Source organism: Schistocerca piceifrons, chromosome 2 (assembly GCF_021461385.2).
Source record: "Schistocerca piceifrons isolate TAMUIC-IGC-003096 chromosome 2, iqSchPice1.1, whole genome shotgun sequence".
NCBI lineage: Eukaryota > Metazoa > Arthropoda > Insecta > Orthoptera > Acrididae > Schistocerca > Schistocerca piceifrons.
Genome location: NC_060139.1, coordinates 446,022,091 through 446,048,101, shown reverse-complemented (window position 1 = coordinate 446,048,101; position 26,011 = coordinate 446,022,091). Strand labels below are relative to the sequence as shown.

The window sequence follows — 26,011 nt, the reverse complement described above, 5'->3', positions numbered from 1 at the left end:
AACTAAATACTGAAGCCAATTTATAGTGAATGTTTAGGTAATTTTAAGAAAAATATAACTTATTTTGTTTCTTGAGTTGTAACTGTGAATGAGGCATGGCTCCATTACTTCACCCTGGAAACAAAACAGCAGTCAATGCAGTGGGTGAAAGTAGTTGCCCTAAACCAAAAGAGGCTCATTTGATTTAATCTGCTAGAAAGCTTATGACCACTTATTTCTGGGATACAGGTGGGAATTCTTCTTACTGATTGCATTGCAAAGGGAAACACAATAAATGTTAACAACTAAATTTGTTTCCTGGATCAGCTGAATGAAAAACTGTGGGAAAATGGTCTGGCTTGTAAAAATGACAAATACTCTTGCACACACAATAGTAATTGATAAAGTGTGTGATTTAAGGTGTAAATAGTTTGAACTTCCACAATATTCACCAGATTTGGTACACTCTTTAACCTGTTTGAACAGCCAAAGAAATGTGTTGCTGGTAAACCTGAATCCAATGAAGGGGTAACTGCAGTTGTATGGACATTTTCACAACTTCCAGTATCATGAGTGAAGACTCAAATTTACTCAAAGAAAAAATGTTAAGCAGAGTACTTTAAACCCAGAAGGAATAATGTGAAAAAGTGATTGAATTTAGACAAATTTATTATTATTATTATTATTTTGATAATTACTACTACTACTACTACTACTATATCATTCATTTACTGGCAGGTTTGTAACTTCTCAACTTGCCCTATTATACATGCATCACTCCAACATTGTGGGCTACTTCCAAACTTCGTAAATGAGTGTGGCCTATCCCATTGTAACACTTATCTCTGCATTTGGTCAGTGCCACTCACTCATACTCCAACACTGGCAAAATAAGCATATTTAGTTATAGAGAGAAAGGGGGGAGGGGCGGAGGAGATTACACATGATGTGGCAAATGACCTAAAAGATTTTTCATTGTTGTTAATAGCATGAATGGCCACAGGCCAGCTGTCTGCCCCGCACTCACTGTTCCATTGCATGCTGTGCATGTAACAGAGGGAACCTGTCTATCTTGTCCTAAAATTGCCTTTTGTACCCCCTTCTACGAAAATGACACAGCCAGTGATCTCTCTCTCTCTCTCTCTCTCTCTCTCTCTCTCTCTCTCTCTCTCTCTCTCCCTCTCCCTCCCTCCCTCTCCCTCTCCCCCCCCCCCCCCCCCTCTCTCTCTCTCTCTCTCTCTCTCTCTCTCTCTCTCTCTCTCTCTCTCTCTCTCTCTCTCTGTGTGTGTGTGTGTGTGTGTGTGTGTGTGTGTGTGTGTGTGTGTGTTTTATTATCTAATTCTTATGTATGAGAGATATATTCATAAAATAATATAATTTGTTTTAGAAAAAATTTCATTTATTCATCTACATCAATTTCATCTACTTCAAAACAATCCTCATTAGATATTATACGCTTAGTCCAAAGCTTTATCCAATCCCCAAAACATCTTTCTGTGATGCATTTTTAATCTGATTATACTCATGAAACAATGGTAGTGTAATTTTCTTTATTTTTGGAAACAGGAAAAAAATGGCATGGTGACATGTCTGGTGACTGGATGATGAGGTATCAGTACAGTATTTTTTTAGCCAAAAATTCATGAACAGGAAAAAAAAAATGAGAGCCGGTGCATTACCATGGTGCAAAAACTCTAAATTGTTTCACCATAAATGTGGGCATGGCTTTTTTTCCCCAGATTGCATTATGCAAACAGTGTTGCAATTGTAAGTAGTGCTCCTTATTAATTGTTTGACTATGAGTTGAGAACACATGGCGCACTAACACAGTGAGCATAGCATTCATATTTGACTGCACTTGTCTAGATTTTTCAGTCTTGGCAATCCATAGTGCTTTCACTGGTATGATAGAGCATTTCAGTGTCATACCCATAAACCCTAGTTTTGTCACCAGTTGTGACTTTTTTTCATAGTTCTGCATTGTTGTTGATACCATCTAGCAACTTGTGAGGATCTTACTTTCACCACTGTTTGTCTTCGAAATTCAAAAATTTTGGAACAACTTTCGCTTTCACGCGTTTCATACCAGAAGTATCTGCAAAAAATTTTTTTTCACATATGCCATCTGATATGCCAACACTATAAACAATTTCTCTGATTGTGATTCAGCAATCATACATAACCATTTCTTTTACTTTTCCCATGATTTATTGATTTCTGATGTGATGGGGTGTCCAGGGTACTTATGATTGTCAGCGTCTTGATGACCTCTTCTAAATGCTTATACCACTTGTAAACTTTAGTTTTACTCATAGAAGACTCACTAAAAGCAATATTTAACATTTCTAAGACTTAATATTGCTTCTTTCTTATAGAAAAATTTTGTAGTAGTTCTCTGATCCATTTTTATAAAAAAACGTATAATTGCTGATACTGCACCTGTAAGCTATGTGTAAGTTGACAACAGACTGAATATGCTATATAGCCAACACAACAATGGAAAAAATACACAAATCTGACTCTACAACATGTGAAATTACAAAATTCCCATTACTTTCTGAAAACACATTGGAGAGAAGCTTTTTGTACCCTCTACATTCTTTCAAGTTTAGCCATGTTCATTGGTCTTTTATTTAAGGACATATCATTGCCAGTATTGTACAACTTGAATATCATCTTTCATCTTGAGGTAACTCTAAACCTTTCCTGCAACTTGTCTTCCTCTCCTGTGATGTGGTTTGGAGCAATGATTTTCTTCTCCTATGTGGCTATGCATCATATTCTTCCCTATTTTGTATTGCACCTTTTATGCTATTTCTGCAAGTTACCTGTTATAGCAACAGAAACTGTAAATAATAATAATAATAATAATAATAATAATAATAATAATAATAATAATAATAAACCCCGTGGAGGCCCAGGAAAAGAATAGGCCTCCGGTATGTTCTGCCAGTCGTAAAAGGCGACGAAAAGAACAAACCACTAATAGGGCTAACCCCCCTTTTAGTGTGATTAGTTGGTTCAGTACAGAACTAAAGAAGCCTCGGACAAGCGCTGTCATGGTCGGGGACGACGTTTGAACCCTATGCTCGCCCATAATACTAACGACACTGCTAGCCAACTGTAAAATGATTTAAATCCAAATAGAGGTGTTTTGCAGGATATGCTTCCTGCAACCACCCTAGAAGGAAAACAAAGACAGAGCATGAGATGGTCAGATGAAGTTAATTGACACCTCATGTTCTGTTATTACCAAGCAACAAACCTAGGAACCAACACAACTGGATACAGATCACAAGTATACAAAACATTTATTATCAGATACCCAGAATTAAAATTTTTAACAGAACAACGACTAGCTGATCAGATCCGTGTAATAATCAAAAATAACAGGATACCCCAGTCAGAATTAGAAAACATCAAACAACAAGTACAACAAATACTGGAACAAAATAATGTGCAATCAGAAGAAGAAGCAAATACAGTAATGGACTCAAACATCCCAGAGCAAACAAACAAAGAACAACATGCATCAATTAAACAATCAGAGGAAAATGAAATCGTAAGACAGCCACCAGAACAAGCACAAAAAGAACGTGAAGTAACACACATGTTAGATATAAAAGAAAAATTTCAGCTGACATATATAGAATACAAAGACACAAATACAGACATTAGACCATTCTTGGATAGACCACCAAATAACCCACAAGTCGAAACAACAATAAAAACTATCAACACAATCATACACAACAAAATAAATGAAAACACAACTATGGAAGAGTTACAACTACTGGTTTATGTAGGAGCACTCACTACACTAAATATACGCACTAGACAGAGATCAGAACCAACCAACACACAGAAGAAACCCACAAAACCAGCATGGCAACACAGGCTACAGATCAGAATAGAAAAACTGAGAAAAGACATGGGACAGCTAACACAATCTATAAGAAGTGAAATGTCAGAAAAAGAAAAACGAAAAAGGTTAGGTAAAATCTCTCAACAAGAAGCGATAGAGCAATTAGATGAAATGAAGCAGAAATTACAAGCATTGGCCAAACGACTTAGAAGATACCAAAAAAGTGAAAATAGAAGGAAACAAAACCAGACATTCAAAACAAACCAAAAGAAATTTTACCAGACAATAGATAACACACACATTAAAATAGACAATCCACCAAATATAACAGACATGGAACACTTCTGGAGCAACATATGGTCAAACCCAGTACAACATAACAGGCATGCACGGTGGATACAAGCAGAAACAGATACATACAAGTTGATACCACAAATGCCTGAAGTGATAATTTTGCAACATGAAGTCACCCAAGCAATTAATTCTACTCACAATTGGAAAGCCCCTGGAAAAGATAAAATAGCAAATTTCTGGCTAAAGAAGTTCACCGCAACACATTCACATCTAACTAAATTATTTTACATAACTAAAAACAAAGATGATGTGACTTACCAAACGAAAGCGCTGGCACGTCGATAGACACACAAACAAACACAAACATACACACAAAATTCTAGCTTTCGCAACCAACGGTTGCCTCGTGTCTGTATATGTGTGGATGGATATGTGTGTGTGTGCATGCGAGTGTATACCCGTCCTTTTTTCCCCCTAAGGTAAGTCTTTCCGCTCCCGGGATTGGAATGACTCCTACCCTCTTCCTTAAAACCCAAATCCTTTCGTCTTTCCCTCTCCTTCCCTCTTTCCTGACGAGGCAACCGTTGGTTGCGAAAGCTAGAATTTTGTGTGTATGTTTGTGTTTGTTTGTGTGTCTATCGACGTGCCAGCGCTTTCGTTTGGTAAGTCACATCATCTTTGTTTTTAGATATTTTTTTTTAGATTATTTTTTTATTTTTAGATATATTTTTTCCCACGTGGAATGTTTCCTTCTATTATATTCATATCATAAATTATTTAACAGTTACATTGCAGACCCATACACATTCCCTGGTACACTTACACATGGAATAACTTATCTGAAACCTAAAGATCAAGCAGACACAGCAAACCCAGCAAAATATCGCCCCATAACATGCCTACCAACAATATACAAAATATTAACTTCAGTCATTACACAGAAATTAATGACACATACAACACAGAACAAAATTATAAATGAAGAACAAAAAGGCTGTTGCAAAGGAGCACGAGGATGTAAAGAGCAACTGATAATAGATGCAGAGGTGACATATCAAGCTAAAACTAAACAAAGGTTCCTGCACTACGCATACATTGATTACCAAAAAGCCTTTGATAGTGTGCCCCACTCATGGTTACTACAAAGATTGGAAATATACAAAGTAGATCCTAAATTGATACAGTTCCTAAACATAGTAATGAAAAATTGGAAAACCACACTTAATATCCAAACAAATTCAAATAATATCACATCACAGCCTATACAGATTAAGCATGGAACATACCAAGGAGACTCATTAAGTCCTTTCTGGTTCTGCCTTGCTCTGAACCCACTATCCAACATGCTAAATAATACAAATTATGGATACAATATTACTGGAACATACCCACACAAAATCACACATTTGCTATACATGGATGATCTAAAACTACTGGCAGCAACAAATCAACAACTCAACCAATTACTAAAGATAACAGAAGTATTCAGCAATGATATAAATATGGCTTTTGGAACAGACAAATGTAAGAAAAATAGCATAGTCAAGGGAGAACACCCTAAACAGGAAGATTACATATTGGATAACCACAGCGACTGCATAGAAGCAATGGAAAAAACAGATGCCTATAAATATCTAGGATACAGACAAAAAATAGGAATGGATAATACAAATATTAAAGAAGAACCAAAAGAAAAATATAGACAAAGACTAACAAAAATACTGAAAACAGAATTGACAGCAAGAAACAAGACAAAAGCTATAAATACTTATGCTATACCAATATTGACCTACTCATTTGGAGTAGTGAAATGGAGTAGCACAGACCTAGAAGCACTCAATACACTTACACGATCACAATGCCACAAATATAGAATACGTCACATACATTCAGCAACTGAAAGATTCACATTAAGCAGAAAGGAAGGAGGAAGGGGCTTTATCGACATAAAAAACCTACATTATGGACAGGTAGACAATTTAAGGAAATTCTCTCTAGAACGAGCAGAAACTAGCAAAATACACAAAGCAATCACTCATATAAATACATCTGCTACACCACTGCAATTTCATAACCACTTCTACAACCCTTTAGATCACATAACATCAACAGATACGAAGCAAGTAAATTGGAAAAAGAAAACACTACAAGGCAAGCACCCGTATCATTTAACACAGCCACACATCGATCAAGACGCATCCAACACATGGCTAAGAAAAGGCAATATATACAGTGGGACGGAAGGATTCATGATTGCAATACAGGATCAAACAATAAACACCAGATATTACAGCAAGCATATTATTAAAGATCCCAATACCACAACAGATAAATGCAGACTTTGCAAACAACAAATAGAAACAGTAGATCACATCACAAGCGGGTGTACAATACTAGCAAATACAGAATACCCCAGAAGACATTATAATGTAGCAAAAATAATACATCAACAGCTTGCCTTACAACATAAACTTATAAAACAACACGTTCCCACATACAAGTATGCACCACAAAATGTACTGGAGAATGATGAATACAAATTATACTGGAACAGAACCGTTATAACAGATAAAACAACACCACATAACAAACCTGACATCATACTCACCAATAAAAAGAAGAAATTAACACAACTAATTGAAATATCCACACCCAATACAACAAATATACAAAAGAAAACAGGAGAAAAAATTGAAAAATACATACAAGTGGCTGAGGAAGTCAAGGACATGTGGCATCAGGATAAAGTTGACATTATACCAAATATACTATCAACTACAGGAGTCATACCACACAATATCCACCAGTACATCAATGCAATACAGCTACATCCAAACTTATATATACAACTACAGAAATCCGTAATTATTGATACATGTTCAATTACCCGAAAGTTCCTAAATGCAATATAATATATACCGTAGAGTTCAAAGGAAGTCACGCTTGATCAAGGTCCGCGTCACTTTCCATTTTTGACCAGACATAACGTCTGAGAAAAGAAAGAAAGAAAGAAAGAATAATAATAATAATAATAATAATAATAATAATAACAACACTAGTTAACAAATTTAAACATTTTCTGCATCTGGTTTGTAAATGGGTGGATTTACCTAAATTTGTGGTGCTGAATACACTTGTAAAATATGTTTTTCTCTACATCACATTTCCTAGACACACGGCAGAATAAAAAATGGTACTAGTGAAAATTGCCAGAATTAAGTCAAACAAAAATACGCATTCAGAACATTTGAAATCAATACTGTTTTGTTTGTATATATGGGCATGATGCCAATAAAAGGTCCAGATTAGATCAGAAGATATTTTCACCTCTAATCGTCTGTGGTTTCTGAAAAAATGTGACGACAGAGCTCTTTTTTTTCCTCTTTCTTTCTTTCTTTTTTCCCCATCACTCTCCCTAACAACACCCCAGCAGTAGTCACCCATCATTAAAGGGTTCCAATGGCATTGATAACGGTGGTCCGTGGTAAGAATGTCTTGGTGAAAGTGTTCACCATGCTCGTTGCTTACGGCTCCCAAATTTTCCGGGATGAAATCAAGGTGAGAATGTAAAAAGTGAATTTAAAGCAATATTCTACACCCCGTGTTCTTATAGTTGTCCAACAGACCATTCACAATGGTAACATAGTTTTTGTCTTTCTTGTTACCCAAAAAGCCCTTCACAATTGCTTTAAAAGAAAACCAGGCAGCTAATTGGATACCTGTAAGTTTGGTATCAAAGGTTGAATCTTTCAGCAATTTTCTTGTTTGTGATCCAGCAAATATACCCTCTTTCAGCTTTGCCTCACTTAATTCGGGAAACGTTTCTTTTAAGTGATTGAAGGCCTCACCTTCTTTATGCCAAGCTTTTACAGAGTTCTTGATAAGGCCCAACTTAATATGAAGGGGAGGCAAAATGATTTTATCAAGCTCAACCAATGGGGTATTGTCCACATTTACATTTCCAGGGACATATGACTTCCTTATAGGACATTCCTTGACAGTATAGTGGTTCTTCATGTCACGGCTGTCCCAAAGGTGCAAAAAGCAGCAGTATTTCGTGATTCCAGCCTGTGAATCTGTAAGGAGTGCAACAACTTTTAAATCACAGCAGAGCTGCCATTCATGATCCTTCTATTTGATTGCCTCTAGCAGCAAAGCCATGGTTTCGTGTCTATTGTGTAAGCCAAAGGTTCTAATGGAAATGCATTGCTATTATGCAGTAGTACTGCTTTCACGGTTGTTTTACTGAAGTCAATAAATAGTTGTCACTCCTGTGGATTATGTTGGACACCTGGCTGCATCATCAGACCATTGACTTCTCTACATACACACATTGCATTCTGCATGTTGAAATATTGAGCGAAGGATGCACCTTTTGATCTGATCTCCCTGGAGCTAGAAGGTTCCGTTGTTGCAGTCTCGATCCCAAGAGTTCAGCTTGCTGTTTTGAAAGTTTTAGATTGCGAACCAAATCGTTCATTTCCTTTTGATGAAAGAACTGAGGTGAAGTGTCATGTTATTGATGGCAGTACTCTTCTATATGTGCAACACTTTCTGATTCATGATATCAATATAATAGAAGAAAACATTCCACGTGGGAAAAATTATATATAAAAACAAAGATGAGGTGACTTACCGAACGAAAGCGCTGGCAGGTCGATAGACACACAAACAAACACAAACACACACAAAATTCAAGCTTTCACAACAAACTGTTGCCTCAGCTTGAATTTTGTGTGTATGTTTGTGTTTGTTTGTGTGTCTATCGACCTGCCAGCGCTTTCGTTCGGTAAGTCACCTCATCTTTGTTTTTATATATACTTTCTGATTCACTTGACATGGTGTTTGGTCCCATGGCTTTCAAGGAAAAGGTAACCCCTCATCGTGAGGCACAGGCAAATGCACTGAAGATATGTTTGATGTTTGGATACTTTATCTCTAGTTTTGCTTGAATATCCCAAAATATTTGAGAGACAGAAGTAACAGTCTGAAACGTGGTCATTAGGCTCACACCACACTATTGGAACAGTGAATGCCATGACTTCGCGTTTTCCTTTCAACCAATCGGTCATGGTTGTAGTACAGGTTATGTAGGTGCAAAATTTTTATCTTGATCACCAACAGGACAATCAAAATACAATTTATATGTCTTCTTAATCAACTCAGTGATTGGTTTCCTTTGGGCTTTTGGAGTGAATTTCCCACATACATAACAAAAGTTGTTGGGGTGGTTTAGACAGCAATGACATTTACTATTTGCCATTTTTCTTAGTGTAAGTTTTAAACACAAACAGTTTGCACTATGTTTCCCAGGAAACACTCACTGAGGATCTCTTTCACATCACTGGATTACCACACCAACCATTTACTGACAATTTGTAGATATTCTAGCTCTTCTCTGGAAATCAAAAACAGACAATTAAACAACAAAACGGAAGAACAGAAAAAAGCGAAATACTGAATACAAAAAATAAAAAACCTTTAAAAATGCAAAAATGGTATGTTCTACGACATTTTTAAAGGTGTATTCAGATTATACCCACCAAAATACATACTAGTTGATGTATCGCTTCCCAGATGCAAAATAGCTGTTGACTAGTGTAATTGTTGATGTTGTTAGTAATTGACTAATAACAAACTATCGTTTCGTTTGGTGATTTAAATTGCTGAGTGAGTGTCTTACAGTTTATAGTTTGCGACATGTGATACCAGTGCTGTATTTTAAATTCATTATTTCCAGGTGTCTGTACCAATGCGATCCTCAGTAAGTGTTATTTTATCAGATCCAGCACCAGATGCAAATATGTCTCATCCTGACTATGAACAGACAGCTCATGATCATGCTGCAGTACTTGTACTTGTTAAACAGATAGGTAAGTCTCCTTTTGCATTTTAAGCAAACAAATATTCCTAGATCAAGCATTTTTGATGAAATTTGTAATATTTGTTCCAAAATTTTTTGTGTATTGACATTTCAGGAAGCCAGATTAAGCAGAAAAATTTTAATCGAATCTTCGATCGAATCGCACGTGTGAACCATATAAAAGTAGTAGACTCAAATGGAGTGTCCCGTGAAGTTATCTCCCGTTATGTAAAAGACTATCCTGTAGAAAATAATGATTGGGGAGATTACCAGACACATCGCCGTGTTCTTGGCCTAATTTCTGTCGGTAGGTGTGGTACATTTATTATTATTATTCTTATTGTTGTTGTTGTTATACTCTTGTGAGCATGTGCATGGTCAGTGTGGCACCACAAGACATAAAATTAGTCCTTTATCTTCTGTACCAGGGTGTATACAGCCCGGGAAATCTGGGAAAAACCCAAGAATTTTTTCATCCGGGAGAAAACCAGAAAAAAACCAGGAATTTTCCATTGTTTTAGTTTTCAGTTAAATTTTTGTAATTGTTACTGGTAAGAACTGACACACTAACAAAGAATATTACTGTATCCCAGTACTGTAGCTAAAATAAAACTTAAGTTGCAAAGGAAATGAGCCATTTACAACAACAAAACACAGTGCACACACAAGCGTCTGTCACAGAAAAATGTGTCAAGTCTTTAGGACAAAGATGCTATATTCATAACAACAAACTGCATCCAGTGAGTGCGACTTCACAACTGTTTACATTAGATTCATTTGAGCAGTTGCCAACGGGCTCATGCTCAGTTGAGCTGCGTATGAGTAGTACCTTCTCTCACTTCCAGTTCCTTAAAACGTGGCTGTTCGCTATATCGGCAGTAGTAACAAGTGGTCACATGCTACCAGGTAAAATTTTTTTAGTGCACCCAAGCTGCCAGATTCGCACATGCGCAGAGCAGTCTGAGTTGTAGAGGGGAGGGGGTAGCCTCCACATGACCCGTGTTTACATTTAGTGATTTTGCTGTTTCCTCTTCGTTTGCAACTCTCATGTCAAATGAACACAATACGGATTTCTTTGTTCAGGAAGTATCAATGAATTAAAATACATTCACATAATTATGGAAGGCTAAAATATGTTATTGGTTTCAGTTTTCTTATACATAAATAAATAAACAAACATTTTTGGCAATCAAGCATTAATCAGTTACCGTGCAGAACAATGAAATTAATTTTGTCAGTTTATTAAAGAAGTTTAGCTTCTATTAATCTTTTATGCTGAGGCAGTCAATTTATTAGAAATGAAGTGTTTCAGTCCACACCGTTGGTAGCTTCAAGTGTTCGCTCAATTGCTGGTGCGTGTTTTCATTGTCTGGCCCATGGCGGATACAGAAAAACCTCAAGCAAGGGGCACTAAATATATCTTGAGCTACCTTTACTTTTACCATTATAAAAATACGATGACGCCAATGAGCTTGCTACACAGGGAAGTAAAACTACACTATAACTCAATTCAGTTGAATCAACTGAAGAAAAAAATGAACAAATAGCATGCGGGCTGACTGAAAGGGGGAGGCGCAGGTGGCAATGCGGGCAGCCCCATAAGGGAAGGGCACCCACCCCGGCCGCCCCCCCCCCCCCCCCCCCCAATATGTATTCACCACTGTGTCTGGCGCATGTGGCATTATGCCATAATAATGAACCAAACATGGGATAATACAGCAGTGGTATTCCAAGATAATTTACATCCCGAAAACTACACCAAACAGCTTAATATCAGGTTGTGGCCTGCGTCATTGTGAATCTGGACACATGATTGTACGCATTAAGCCACATTATGCATTTTAGTATGATTCACAAAATTTCAATGCTGTTGGATTATCCTCTGATGTCCTGTTTCTTTTATTATGTAATGTAAGATGTATAATGCTTTATACGTACGAACTTACAGGCTTCCTACGTCGTCATTGCTGCACACGCTCAGAAAAAGATGCCTGTTTTCTGCACTTGGAAAGCATTACTTTCAAAGTAAATTTCCTTTTACGCAAACTGTGCCATCAGAAAAGGGACAGCTGCATTGAAATGAAGGACAGTATTCCCTGCAATATATAGTTCATACCAGAATGAATGGCAATCTTTTTCAACAACTAAACTCCAGTTTTGTAGAATACATTGACGACAAGTTTGAAGAGGTGGTGGTACTGGAAAAGATGTTTAATGGCCCTGTCCAACAAACACCATTCCTTTGTGAACCTAACTTTCCTGTGCATCCCTTGGTGTTATTCCTCTTACTAGTTGCCCTTCCCCACAATATGAATTTTGTACGACTGATGATATTATTATTTTCTACTATGTCTTGATATGACAGTTTGTAAAGGAATTTCATACAAACCTTTAAAAGAAGAGCTGCATTTTGTCTGCCATATTCAGAAAGGGACAAGATACAACTGAGTAGATGCAGTATTCATCATACCTTACCCCTAGAAAATGTATGGTATACTATTGTGTTGTCAGATGTTAGGTATCATAGCCCATGAGGTGTTTTAAGTACCTTCACATCGACCATGTAATACTGCTGTACTCAAAAGTTCAATTGTGGCAACTGCAGACACCCCTTTCACAGTGGAACAGTTCGCAAACACTTTCTGACCTGAGTTAACTGCCAGGATCAATACTGTTCAGGGTTAATGATACATCATATTTTTAAATAGGAAAGAAAAATATAGGAATATAAAACACTTGATCAGTTGTACTTCAACACTAAGAATAAATGCAAATGTTTTCACTGTCAATTCTCCATGTAAGCCATGAAGTACATGGCTAACTTCTTTATTACACCAGGCTTCTGGGCAATGCCCACTATGCCAAGTGGGCAATTCTGTTGTGGCTGTGGAGAGAGTTTCCAGTTGAAGTGGTTGATACCAGGACAGATAATCTACAATGAAACAGGTTACTCCCCCGCCAATACTGTGCCTATGAGACCTCATCAATCTACTTGCATGGGCATGGTCATTATGATGCTGACTATTAAAACATCATGCCGTTAGTGCTCTTCACTATGCTGTCAGAGATGGAACAGTTACGTTGCCATCAACACAATGTGACTGTACCCCTTTCCTCATGTTGAGACTAACATCCTCTTTGCCTCAGACCCCACTCTCCACCAGAATAGCAGTACCCTCACTCAAACATTTGCCATCTGAGGAACCTCCTTCCCAATGTCCAGTGATTCTACACTGGTCAATGGCTGATGAAGCCACAGGCTGTAAGTTTTTGGGTGTCCATTCTTCTTTTAATGTTAAAACAGATAAACCCTCACAGGACCTAAAACTTTCAAGAGACATAAAGGAAACGAAGTAAAATTCCAAGGTGAAAGCAATTATAATGACACCTGTGGCACTGGACCCACTCACCCATTCATTTCTGAACCTGTGTTTGTGGATACTCCATTAACAGTTACACTGCCCCTCCCCCCCCCCCCCACCCCCACCCTTTACAGTCAGCACAATGCCTATATGGTGTTAATTAAGTGGAATTTTAGTGGATATTACTCCCGCCTCTCTGAGCTCTGACAGTATTGTCATCCTACACAGTCTCCAAAGCCCTACAAGAAACACAGTTCTCTGGCAGTTACTACCCACCATTCAACGTTACCATCCCTGCTACAGAAACGATATTATCCCTGAGAAAAAGTCTGAGGAGTCTATATGTGTATTCACTCACATGTTCATAACAAATGGTTGCTCCATTGTACAGCATAAGAAGCAGAAGTTGTGCAGGTTTGGATTATCACTTATGTCATGCTCTAATATCTGCTGGTCTCATGATAGGAAAACAATGTACCCCAAGATCATCAGTTTGATTCAGTAAACCCCTCTTCCTGCCTAAAGATTTAAAGAATCATGATTGTCCTTAGAGGAAAAACAAATAGTCCACAAAGGGTCTCCTAATAGAAGTACTACTTTCTGATTTTGATGTGCATTATTTTAACAATGGAACTCCTACCAGTTATTCCTTGGTCTTCTGTCTTGTGTTTCCACCCTTCTGTTTGTTGTTGTTGTTGTTGCTTTTTATCTCCCACCCTGGTCCCCCTTGGGGTTTGACCTCCCTTTCTAAAATCTGTTTACACAGTCTGAACCATTTGGTGAAGAACTCCCTCTCTAGTGTCTCCACCATGAGTTCTTCTCCACCACCACCACCACCACCACCACCACCTTCCTTCCCCACCTCTCCCCTGCTATGTCAGAAGAAGCACATGTAACCAGTCCATGTGGTGGGGCTGTTATGTACCTATCTGGCTGAGATCCCTGTCAATACAGGGATCACACTTCAGGTACCTAAGCTGTCACTGCCTCATGGCCTTGTGTAAGCGTGCCTAGATGATGTTGTTTATCTTTTTGGGGCATCAGAACTCCTGACAACAACCTCCATATCAGACAGCCCTTACCATGGCTGAGTGGCACCCACAGAGTGAGCTCTGAACTGGAATGGCTAGTAAAAGAGTGGAAGCTCTGCAGGTGAAGTCTGCTGAGCTCCATATTTCTGGCTGCTCATCTGCAGCTGTCTCTTCAGGCAGGAAAGTTTCTCTCTCTGCTCCTAAGTTTGCTTCCTTGGCCTTGCGCCCCCCCCCCCCCCCTTTGCTACCCGTTGTGAGGAGGTCCAGTCCCACCAGCTTGGAGCAAAACCCTTTCCCTGTTGCTTGGTTTGTTCCAGGACAGTTGGGGAGACTTTTACCATTACCAAACTGCTCATTTTTGTAGAACATATCTAAGATAAGTTTTGTGAAGCTGACTCACTTAGAAAGATGCAATGTGGTTCCCTAATGATTAAAACCTCATGTTTCAATTAGTCGGTGTCCCAGTATGCTTGTGAGTACTTAGGAGACATCCTGATGAGCATTACTTCTCACCAGTCCTTAAATATGACCCAAGGCATTATTTTCACAGTGTCCTTCAAGCTCATGAGGAACTCGGGATTAATCGTGAATGGTATGATGTTCATTTCAATAGCGAGTCCAGAGTGTCTGTAATGAGAGCAGTATTGTGGAATTGGTCCTTTGATCAATCTTACTGGGGCTTTCATCCTGGCTTTTGAGGTGGCGCCCTTCCAGAAAAAGTCAAAGTTACGGTTTACCATTGTGACATGAAGTCCTACATCCCACCTCCCATGTTCTGCATCCTGTGTCTCCGTTATTGTGGTGATGTGTGGTGAATATTATTTACAGTGACTATGGCCACATTTTCTGTGTGGGAAGTCCTCACACCCCACCACCCAAGTGCGTGAACTGTTCTGGCCCACATTCTCCTCACTCGCCAGATTGCCTAATCTATAACAAGGAAAGGAAGGTTCAGGAACTGAAAAGTCACGACCGTCTAGCGTACCGTGAGGCCTGACAGATGCTAGAATGTCTTCACCTGGTACCTTTAATGTCTACCTTTGCTTCTGTTCTGTCCTTTCCTCCTCCTCCTCCTCCTCCTCCTTCTTCCACCTTCCTCTTTATCTCCCTCCTATCTCCTTTCCCTTTTCTCCTCCCTGGTGGTTCTTATTCACTCCTTGTATGGAACTGCTTCTGTTTCTTGCCCAGAGGAGGGGGGGGGGGGACGTTCTCTGGCACTCGCCAGGGGTGGGACTCTCTAGGAACCCCCCTCCCCAACATCTCCAGGGCAAGAAAGCTGTTACTTTGAGTTGGACACGTGACTCATGCTCTGTTAGCCTCAAGGTCACTCATTCTCTTGAGATCCTGATATTGCTGTGACTTGCTCTCTTCGTGACTACACCTCCTCTAGACCTCTGGAGGAAAAGGGAGAAGAAGAAGAAGAAGAAGAAGAAGAAGGAGGAGAAGCAGTGCAAGTCTCAAGATGAGCTACCCCCTCACACCCCTCCCCCTACCCCCATCCCGATATCCCAGGGGATGCCGTCCCCTCTCTCTCAATCAGCTTCTGATCATATATTCATGGATGTCACTCCTTCCTTACTGGTGATGGACATTGACTTGGCACAATGACCAATTATGAATTCACTATCCATCCAACCTCTTGCCCTACTCTTCTCCGATGGAACTGTAATGATTAGTATCATCGTGTTCTGGAATTGTGGTCTCTTCTTTCTCTACACTCTGTAGCTTGTGTTGTATCGCAGGAATCTCATTTTGTGAATATGCATTCAACACCTTTTCATTGTTTCCAAGCCTTCTGCCAGAACTGGGTCAGCACTTTGCAAGCCTCCAGTGGTATCTTTATGTTGGTCCACACAGATATTGTTAGTTCCTGGGTTGCTCCTCATACTACACTGGAAGCATTGGCTGTTCAGATCCATTTAGACTTTGTGGTAGTGATATGCAATCTTCATTTACCCCCATACCTGGCTTCATATGCTTCCTACTCTTCTTGCTCTCCTTCAACTGCTCCCTCCCCTCATCTTTCTCCTTTGGGATTTTAATGCCCATAACTCTCTGTGGGGTGACACTGTGACCACTGACCGGGGCAGGAACGTTGAAGAACTGCTGGTAGGGCTCGATCTCTGCCTCCTCAACACTGTCCCCTCCACACACTTTATCGGCTATTAATATTTCCAACTGTAGCCCTGGATTCCTCCCCTCCGTTCAGTGACGATTTGTCAACAGTGATCATTTTCAAATTGTCTTACCTTTTCTTGAGAATCACTCACCTACACGCTTTCCCAGATGGATTTGTAATAATTCAGATTGGGATGCCTTATCCTCGGCTGCCATCCCAACCGCTCCACCACACAGCGCCATTGATGAGTCTATATGGATTTTGACCAATGCCACCCTTTCAGCAGGTGCTTCAGTGATTCCTCCTCCATCAGGTTCTATTCAATGAAAGACGGTCCCTAGGTTTACTCGAAAAATTTCTGTAGCTATTAAAGACCGCTTTTGGACCCTTCAACACTACAAAAGGCATCCCTGTCTCAACCATCTCCTGGCTTTAAATGGCTTTGTGCCCAGACACACTATATTCTTAAATACCAGAAACAGATTTGCCAATATGCCACTCTCATAGGACCACATACTCCCTTTTCACAGGTACAAACAAAAATCACGGATATTTTTGGCCACTGTCCTCATACAGGTGTTCCAGGAATTTCCCTGAATGTTGTTATCTGCATCAGCACGGAATCTACCCCTGAGCATTTGCCCAGGCCTCAGCATTGGTCTACTATTCACCTGTGTTCTCTCTCCTCCAATATCATCTGGATCTACTCCCTTTACCTTTCATTCTCTGGAGGCTTATAACGCTGCATTTGGCAATGGAGATTTCACCAGTGCCCTAGCTCTCGGCCCCAACATGGCTCCTGTACGAGGCGAGATGCACAACCAAGTGCTTTAACACTTATCGGTGGCTAACCATCATGTACTTGCCCTTTTTAACCATATCTGGTGTGAGGGGTAATTCCACAGAGGTGATAAGTATCATAATTCCAGTTTTGAAACTGGTTAAACTGCTGCATAAGCTGAACAGTTATTGTCTGATCAGTTTAACCAATGTCCTCTGCAAGTAAGTTGAACATATGGCGAGTTGAAGGCTGTATTATATCCTTGAACCTCAGGACCTCTTGGTCTTGACCCAGAGTGGTTTTTACTGAGACTGCTCTACTGCAGGTAATTTAGTCCATCTGGATTCTGCTATCCCAATGGCTTTTGCACAACATAAACACCTTGTTGCAGTAGTATTCTTCATTGCATAGAGCTTATGGTACCACATGATGCCACCACATCTTGCCATCTTACATGAGTGGGGATTTCATAGCTTGCTCAAGAGTTTTATCTAAAACTTTCTTTCATGTCACACTTTCCAGGTACAGGTTGGCACCTCCTGTAGTACCTCCCAGCTGCTGGAGAATGGGGTTCTGTAGGATTCTGTTTGGAAGTGTCCCTCTCTCTTTAGTGGCTATCAATGGAATGGTGGCAGCTGCGGGCCTTCAGTGTCGTCTTCTGTGTGTGATGATGATTTTTGCATTCATTTTTCTTTGTCCACAATGGGCGTTAGTGAATGCAGACTGCAGGGAGTAATACACTAAGCACAATCTTGGACTGTCACCCATAGCTTCCATTTTTTGGTTGCCAAGACTGTGTTATGCATTTCTGTCTTCACCATACAGTCCATCCCCATCTGGATCTATACGTTGATGCCCAGTTGCTCAATGTGGTGGACTCACATTCTTTTTTTGGGACTGATCTTTGATGCCTGGTTGACTGGCTTCCCCATCTTCGGCATGTTGCTTGCACCTCAATGATCTTTGATGCCTTGGTAAAACCATCTGGGGCATGGCCTGCTCTACTCTGATATGGCTCTATACAACCTTGGTCCAGTTCTGTCGAGGTTACGGAAGTTTCACATATCACATCATCTGTGATATTACAGACACTGGACCTGATACACCATTGTTGGGTATGATGGTCAACTGGTGCTTTTGGGACAAGCCCTGCGATCAACCTCCTAGCAAAGACAGGGGTTGCATCGTTGTGGGTTCCATGCCAACAGTTGATTGCTTATGTGTTAAGCATCCACTGCTCCCCAGAACACCCAAGTTACCGTGTCCTCTTCCAAGATAAAAAAAAATGTTCAAATGTGTGTGAAATGTTATGGGACTTAACTGCTAATGTCATCAGTCCCTAAGCTTACAGACTACTTAACCTAAATTATCCTAAGGACAAACACACCCATGCCCAAGGGAGGACTCGAACCTCCGTCAGGACCAGCCGCACATCCCATGACTGCAGCGCCTTAGACCGCTCGGTTTCCAGATACAGCGAACCACCTCCTGTAATGGTGGCCCAGGTATGGGCTTATGATTGCCATCTGCATCCAGTCCCTTTTTTCTGAACTCCAACTTCCTCCCCCCCCCCCCCCCCCCCCCCAACCACCACCACCACCACCACCTCTTCTCTGGGCCCACTCTTACACCCCTGTGGTGCATCCCCTGTACTGACCTATCACAAGGTCATCCTGAGGCCTTCCGCCACCAGTTCTTCTCCATTCTTGGCATTTTTCGGGGTTCAGAAGTAGCCTGAACTGATGGCTCAACAGTTGCTAGTCACACTGGCTTTGCTTACATTCATGCGGGATGTAATCCTTGCTGTATAGCTGCAGTGTTTTTGCTGCAGAGTAGATAGCTATCTCTCATGCACTTGAGCATATCCATTGCTGCACCTATGAGTCTTTCCTCACCTGTGATGACTTGTGGAGCAGTTTACAAGCTTTTGACCAGTGCTACGCTCACCATCCTTTGATCATGACTATCCAGGATTCCCTTTTTTTTGTTCTTGAACAATGTGGATGCTTTATCTGGGTCCTAGGTCACATTGGGGTCCCAGGAAATGAACTCGTAGACTGACTGGACAAATTGGCTACTAGCAAGCTGCTTCTTGAGATCAGTAGTCTGGAATCAGATCTTGATTGGTATGACACCATTTGAAATACAGAATGGCATACTCTGACTTTGCTGAACAAACTACAGGTGATAAAGGAGCCTGCAAATTCATGGAAGTCCTCCATGCAAACATCTCACAAGGACTCCATGGTCCTTCGCCAGCTCCACATTGACCGTACTTGGCTGACTCAGTCATCTCCTCCGTCGTGAGAATCAACGCTTCATTACTGTTGGGGGTACCTGTTTGATTGTGGTTCACATTTTGCTGGACTGTTCTCACCTAGCTGCCCTGTGGCAGACTCTTAAATCTTCCTGACTTGTTACTCCTGGTGTTAGCTTACGATGTGTCAGTATCTGAACTTGGTTTTAGGGTTTATTTGTGAAGAAGGTTTCCCCACTTCCTCTAAGGGAGGGCACCTCAGCCTTGACGGTCCACTGAAGGTTTGGCATATGCCCCTGAATGGGCAGCAGCTGTCTGGGCTCGGTGGTCTACTCCAGCCCTCACTCTTCTCCTCCTCCCCCCCCCCTCTCTCCCCCTCACACACACACACACACACACACACACACACACACACACACACACACACACACACCCGTCTCACATGTTCTGTTTGATACAGTGTTCTTCCTCTGTTTTCCTGTGCTTCTCTTGCTCTGCCTGTGTCGCTGATCTTTTACTGGGTATTATTGGGAGGGATGCTTCTGGTAAGAGGCAGGGAGCATGTCCCCCCTCACACTTTTTGCCTTTTGGGGGCCTGTAGCTGCTCCCTGGGTGGGGCACCTAACCCACCTTCCTTTCACCCGTTTTCTTTTTCCTTGCTCCTTCTGTAGGTTTTGTTGACATTGGGTAGACTTTGGGATTTTCTTTCCTTGGGTTTCATGCAGTGGGCCCTCCTTTGGTGTGTAGTTTTTTTACTTGCCTTTTCCAGGTTGGAGGAACTGATGACCTCGAAATTTGGTCCCTTTAACCATTAAACCAACCAACCAGAAACTGTTGCATTGGTGAAAGTTGGTTGCAGCATGCTTTACAATGCAGGAGTTTTGAGAACTACATCTTCCACAATTTCCAGAACCCTAAGAAGGTACAGGGAAACTGGAGGCTGTGCAGAGAAACCATTATCAGACCCAAGAGTGACTACTATGTACAATTTCAAGTTCTCTGCAACTGTCACACTGCTGCCATTGAAACAAGAAATGAATTCCTCCAAGTTCAAGGGAGTTAGTGAGAGAGTCATCCAAAGAAAACAGGAAGAAGCCAGTTCTCAATTCAGAAGACCTGCTACAGATGCATAACTCACCGGACTTGACTCCATTTCGCAAGGGCATATCCCAGCTGGGGAGGACAACAGTGACTGTTCATCAATGTGTTATGATTCAGCCTGCGATCACCAGATTGTGGAGAGAGGGTGTGGGCCTGGAGAAAGATATGCCTGATGCATATTCCCATCCAGCCTTTTCAGGGTGGTTCTCTGATGGTGTAGACGATAATCAGTATGATTGCAAGGACATATTTGGTTTATGTGGTGCATGGGAGCCTTACAGTGTACCAGTATGTGAAGAAAATCCTTTTGGAACATATTGTGCTTTTTGCACCATTTATTGATTTTACTCTAACTCATGATAATGCATGTCCACATGTGAGAATTTTGCTAGAGTTTTTTTGATGAAGCGGAGATTCACATTACGGCTTGGCCTGATATGAATTCTATTGATGTATGGCACCAGCTGGTGAGAAGGGCCATCAGTACTATTCAGAGATCTTACGGGGCCTGCAGGAGGTGCTCCTAAAAGAATGGGAGATAATTCCTCAAGAGGACATTGCAGATCAACCAAGAGGATGCCTGAAAGGTTATGTGCTGTGATTTTTGAAGAGGAGGTAATACGTGCTTTTGAAGATGCGAAGATAGGCCAGCGAAAAGAAGTTTGAAGTGTAGATAGCCAAAACAGAAATATATTACTTCGTGAACACCCCTAAAATTGGCTTGGAGTGTGAATCCATTCATGTTATTTCTGCGTCTCGTACTTAATGTGTTTACAGTTGTTCCATTTTTTCACTAGTAAACACCTAGATGTGACTGTACCATAATATTTTATCAGGAAATAGTAGATTAGTGACATAAAAGTGATAGAAGTTAAAACAACAATATTATGAAAAGGAAAGTTGCTACTCACCATATAGCGGATGTGCAGATAGGCATAACAAAAAGACTGTCACAATTAGGCTTTCGACCAAAAAGGTCTTTGTCAAAAATAGGTAACAGACTCATGCACACACTCACAACTGCAACTCACACGAGACTGCAGTCTCTGGCAGCTGAAGCACCAGTGCGAGCAGCAGCACCCGACGAGAGTGGCAACTGAAAGTTAAAACAACCAATTTAAAATAAAAAAATAAGAAATTTGAAGTGTTACATTTTTCGTGCTAATAGATTTATCTCTGTGATGATGATTTTCTGACCTTCATGTCACGATTCATCAGACCAGCCATCATACGTGAAATTTTGCAGGATGAATTGATGGACATATACCACCAACATCACATTTGCATTTCACCATCATGAACCATGGACCTTGCCATTGGTGGGGAGGCTTGCATGCCTCAACGATACAGATAGCCGTACCGTAGGTGCAACCACAACGGAGAGGCCAGACAAACGTGTGGTTCCTGAATAGGGGCAGCAGCCTTTTCAGTAGTTGCAGGGGCAACAGTCTGGAGGATTGACTGATCTGGCCTTGTAACATTATCCAAAACGGCCTTGCTGTTGTGGTACTGCGAACGGCTGAAAGCAAGGGGAAACTACAGCCTTAATTTTTCCGGGCATGCAGCTTTACTGTATGGTTAAATGATGATGGTGTCCTCTTGGGTAAAATATTCCGGAGGTAAAATAGTCCCCCATTCGGATCTCCGGGTGGGAACTACTCAGGAGGACGTTGTTATCAGGAGAAAGAAAACTGGCGTTCTACGGATCGGACTGTGGAATGTCAGATCAGTTAATCGGGCAGGTCGGTTAGAAAATTTAAAAAGGGAAATGGATAGGTTAAAGTTAGATATAGTGGGAATTAGTGAAGTTTGGTGGCAAGAGGAACAAGACTTTTGGTCAGGTGAATACAGGATTATAAATACAAAATCAAATAGGGGTAATGCAGGATTAGGTTTAATAATGAATTAAAAAAAAAATAGGAGTGCGGGTAAGCTACTACAAACAGCATAGTGAACGCATTATTGTGGCCAAGATAGACATGAAGCCCACGCCTACTACAGTAATACAAGTTTATACGCCAACTAGCTCTGCAGATGACGAAGAAATTGATGAAGTGTATGATGAGATAAAAGAAATTATTCAGGTAGTGAAGGGAGATGACAATTTAATAGCCATGGGTGACTGGAATTCAACAGTAGGAAAAGGAAGAGAAGGAAGCGTAGTAGGTGAATATGGATTGGGGCTAAGAAATGAGAGGAAGCCGCCTGGTAGAATTTTGCACAGAGCACAACTTAATCATAGCTAACACTTGGTTCAAGAATCATGAAAGAAGGTTGTATACATGGAAGAACCCTGGAGATATTAGAAGGTTTCAGATAGATTATATAATGGTAAGACAGAGATTTAGGAACCAGGTTTTAAATTGTTAGACATTTCCAGGGGCAGATGTGGACTCTGACCACAATCTATTGGTTATGAACTGTAGATTAAAACTGAAGAAACTGCAAAAAGGGTGGTAAATTGAGGAGATGGGATTTGGATAAACTGACTAAACCAGAGGTTGTACAGAATTTCAGGGAGAGCATAAGAGAACAATTGACAGGAATGGGGGAAAGAAATACAGTAGAAGAAGAATGGGTAGTGTTGAGGGATGAAATAGTGAAGGCAGCAGAGGATCAAGTAGGTAAAAAGACGAGGGCTAGTAGAAATCCTTGGGTAACAGAAAAAATATTGAATTTAATTGATGAAAGGAGAAAATACAAAAATGCAGTAAGTGAAGAAGGCGAAAACGAATACAAACGTCTCAAAAATGAGATCGACAGGAAGTGCAAAATGGCTAAGCAGGGATGGCTGGAGGACAAATGTAAGGATGTAGAGGTTTATATCATGAGGGGTAAGATAGATACTGCCTACAGGAAAATTAGAGAGACCTTTGGAGGAAAGAGAACCACTTGCATGAATATCAAGAGCTCAGATGGGAACCCAGTTCTAAGCAAAGAAGGGAAAGCAGAAAGGTGGAAGGAGTATATAGAGGGTCTATACGAGGACGATGTTCTTGAGGATAATATTATGAAAATGGAAGAGGAGGTAGATGAAGATGAAATGGGAGATATGATATTGCGTGAAGAGTTTGACAGAGCACTGAAAGACCTGAGTCGAAACAAGGCCCCGGGAGTAGACAACATTCCATTAGAACTACTGACGGCCTTGGGAGAGCCAGTCCTGACACAACTCTAGCATCTGGTGAGCAAGATGTATGAGACAGGCGAAATACCCTCAGACTTCAAGAAGAATATAATTATTCCAATCCCAAAGAAAGCAGGTGTTGACAGACATGAAAATTACCGAACTATCAGTTTCATAAGCCATGGCTGCAAAATACTAACACAAATTCTTTACAGACAAATGGAAAAACTGGTAGAAGCCGACCTCGGGGGAGATCAGTTTGGATTCCGTAGAAATGTTGGAACAAGTGAGGCAATACTGACCCTACGACTTACCTACGTTTCTAGCATTTGTACACTTAGAGAAAGCTTTTGACAGTGTTGACTGAAATACTCTCTATCAAATTCTGAAGGTGGCAGGGGTAAAATACAGGGAGCATAAGGCTATTTATAATTTGTATAGAAAGCAGATGACAGTTACAAAAGTCTAGGGACATGAAAGGGAAAAAGTGGTCGGGAAGGGAGTGAGACAGGGTTGTAGCCTCTCCCCGATGCTATTCAATCTGTATATTGAGCAAGTAGTAAAGGAAACAAAAGAAAAATTCGGAGTAGGTATTAAAATCCATGGAGAAGAAATAAAAACTTTGAGGTTCGCCGATGACATTGTAATTCTGTTGGACAGCAAAGGACCTGGAAGATCAGCTGAACAGAATGGACAGTGTCTTGAAAGGAGGATATAAGATGAACATCAACAAAAGCAAAACGAGGATAATGGAATGTAGTCAGATTAAATTGGGTGATGCTGAGGGAATAGATTAGGAAATTTAGATTAGATTTAGATTAGATTTACTTTCATTCCAATTGATCCGTAGTGAGGAGGTCCTCCTGGATGTGGAACATGTCAGAAAAACAACAATACATGACAAATATTTACAACTAAAACAAATAAGCTAATGTACCATTCCACAGGTCCCAAGTGGAATGATCGTCATTTTTAATGAACACTAAGAGTCATTTTACAAATACTAATGCACTGAATTTAAAATAAAAAAGTAGTAAAGTAGTAAAGGAGTTCTGCTATTTGGGGAGCAAAATAACTGATGATGGTCGAAGTAGAGAGGATATAAAATGTAGATGGCAATGGAAAGGAAAGCGTTTCTGAAGAAGAGAAATTTGTTAACATCAAGTATAGATCAAACTGTCAGGAAGTCATTTCTGAAAGTATTTGTATGGAGTGTAGCCATGTATGGAAGGGAGACATGGACAATAAATAGTTTAGACAAGAAGAGAATAGAAGCTTTCGAAATGTGGTGCTACAGAAGAATGCTGAAGATTAGATGGGTAGATCATATAACTAATGAGGAGATATTGAATAGAATTGGGGAGGAGTTTATGGCACAACTAGACTAGAAGAAGGGATCGGTTTGTAGGACATATTCTGAGGCATCAAGGGATCACCAATTTAGTACTGGAGGGCAGCCTGGAGGGTTAAAATCGTAGAGGAAGACCAAGAGATGAATACACTAAGCAGATTCAGAAGGATGTAGGCTGCAGTAGGTATTGGGAGATGAAAAGGCTTGCACAGGATAGAGTAGCATGGAGAGCTGCATGAAACCAGTCTCAGGACTGAAGACAACAACAACAACAACATCAACATCAGATGTTTGGGGGCATCTCTGCTGCGATCATCCTTACTGCCGGGACAACAGTCCCTCTTTCACCGGCCGTCTCCAGCAGCAATCAATCAATGATTGCCAGGAAAGTCATTCCCTTTTTACTTTGATTTTATTATCTTTCATATCTTTCTCTGATATTGGCATTACTATTAGATTTTTACTTATATTGACCTCTGCTCAATCTGTGTAGAAGTGTGTTGTTTATTATATTATTGTTGCACACTTCACATGCCCAATTTTACACCAACTTTTATTTTTCACTTTAACTCTTAACATTGTCAGTGTTCTGTACATCACTGCCCTGCTACTTTTCCCCCTGCGGGTTCGGGGGTTAGAATAGGCCCGCGGTATTCCTGCCTGTCGTAAGAGGCGACTAAAAGGAGTCTCAAACGTTTCGGCCTTATGTGATGGTCCCCTGTCAGGTTTGACCTCCATATCTCCAAATTTTTCCGAAGAGCGAGCCAATTGGGGAAGGGCGCCTTACTTGGTGCATTGTGTCCGTGTTCGGTTGAGAACTTTCACCATCTTATTCGTCGTTGCATTGCAGTCTTGCCCGCTCTCCATCGCTTGGGCATGGA

General features: G+C 40.6%; 1 protein-coding gene across 2 annotated transcripts in view; it reads left to right on the top strand.

Annotated features, from left to right (window-relative positions):
* The window catches only part of LOC124776749 (protein brunelleschi), a 249,179-nt gene that overhangs the window by 29,092 nt on the left and 194,076 nt on the right, over positions 1-26,011 (top strand). For both annotated transcript variants that reach the window (XM_047251873.1, XM_047251874.1), the window contains exons 3-4: positions 9,879-10,011; positions 10,117-10,308. In XM_047251873.1, coding sequence (XP_047107829.1) covers positions 9,891-10,011; positions 10,117-10,308 — 313 coding nt within the window. In that variant the 5' untranslated portion in view covers positions 9,879-9,890. The remainder of the gene's footprint in view (positions 1-9,878; positions 10,012-10,116; positions 10,309-26,011) is intronic.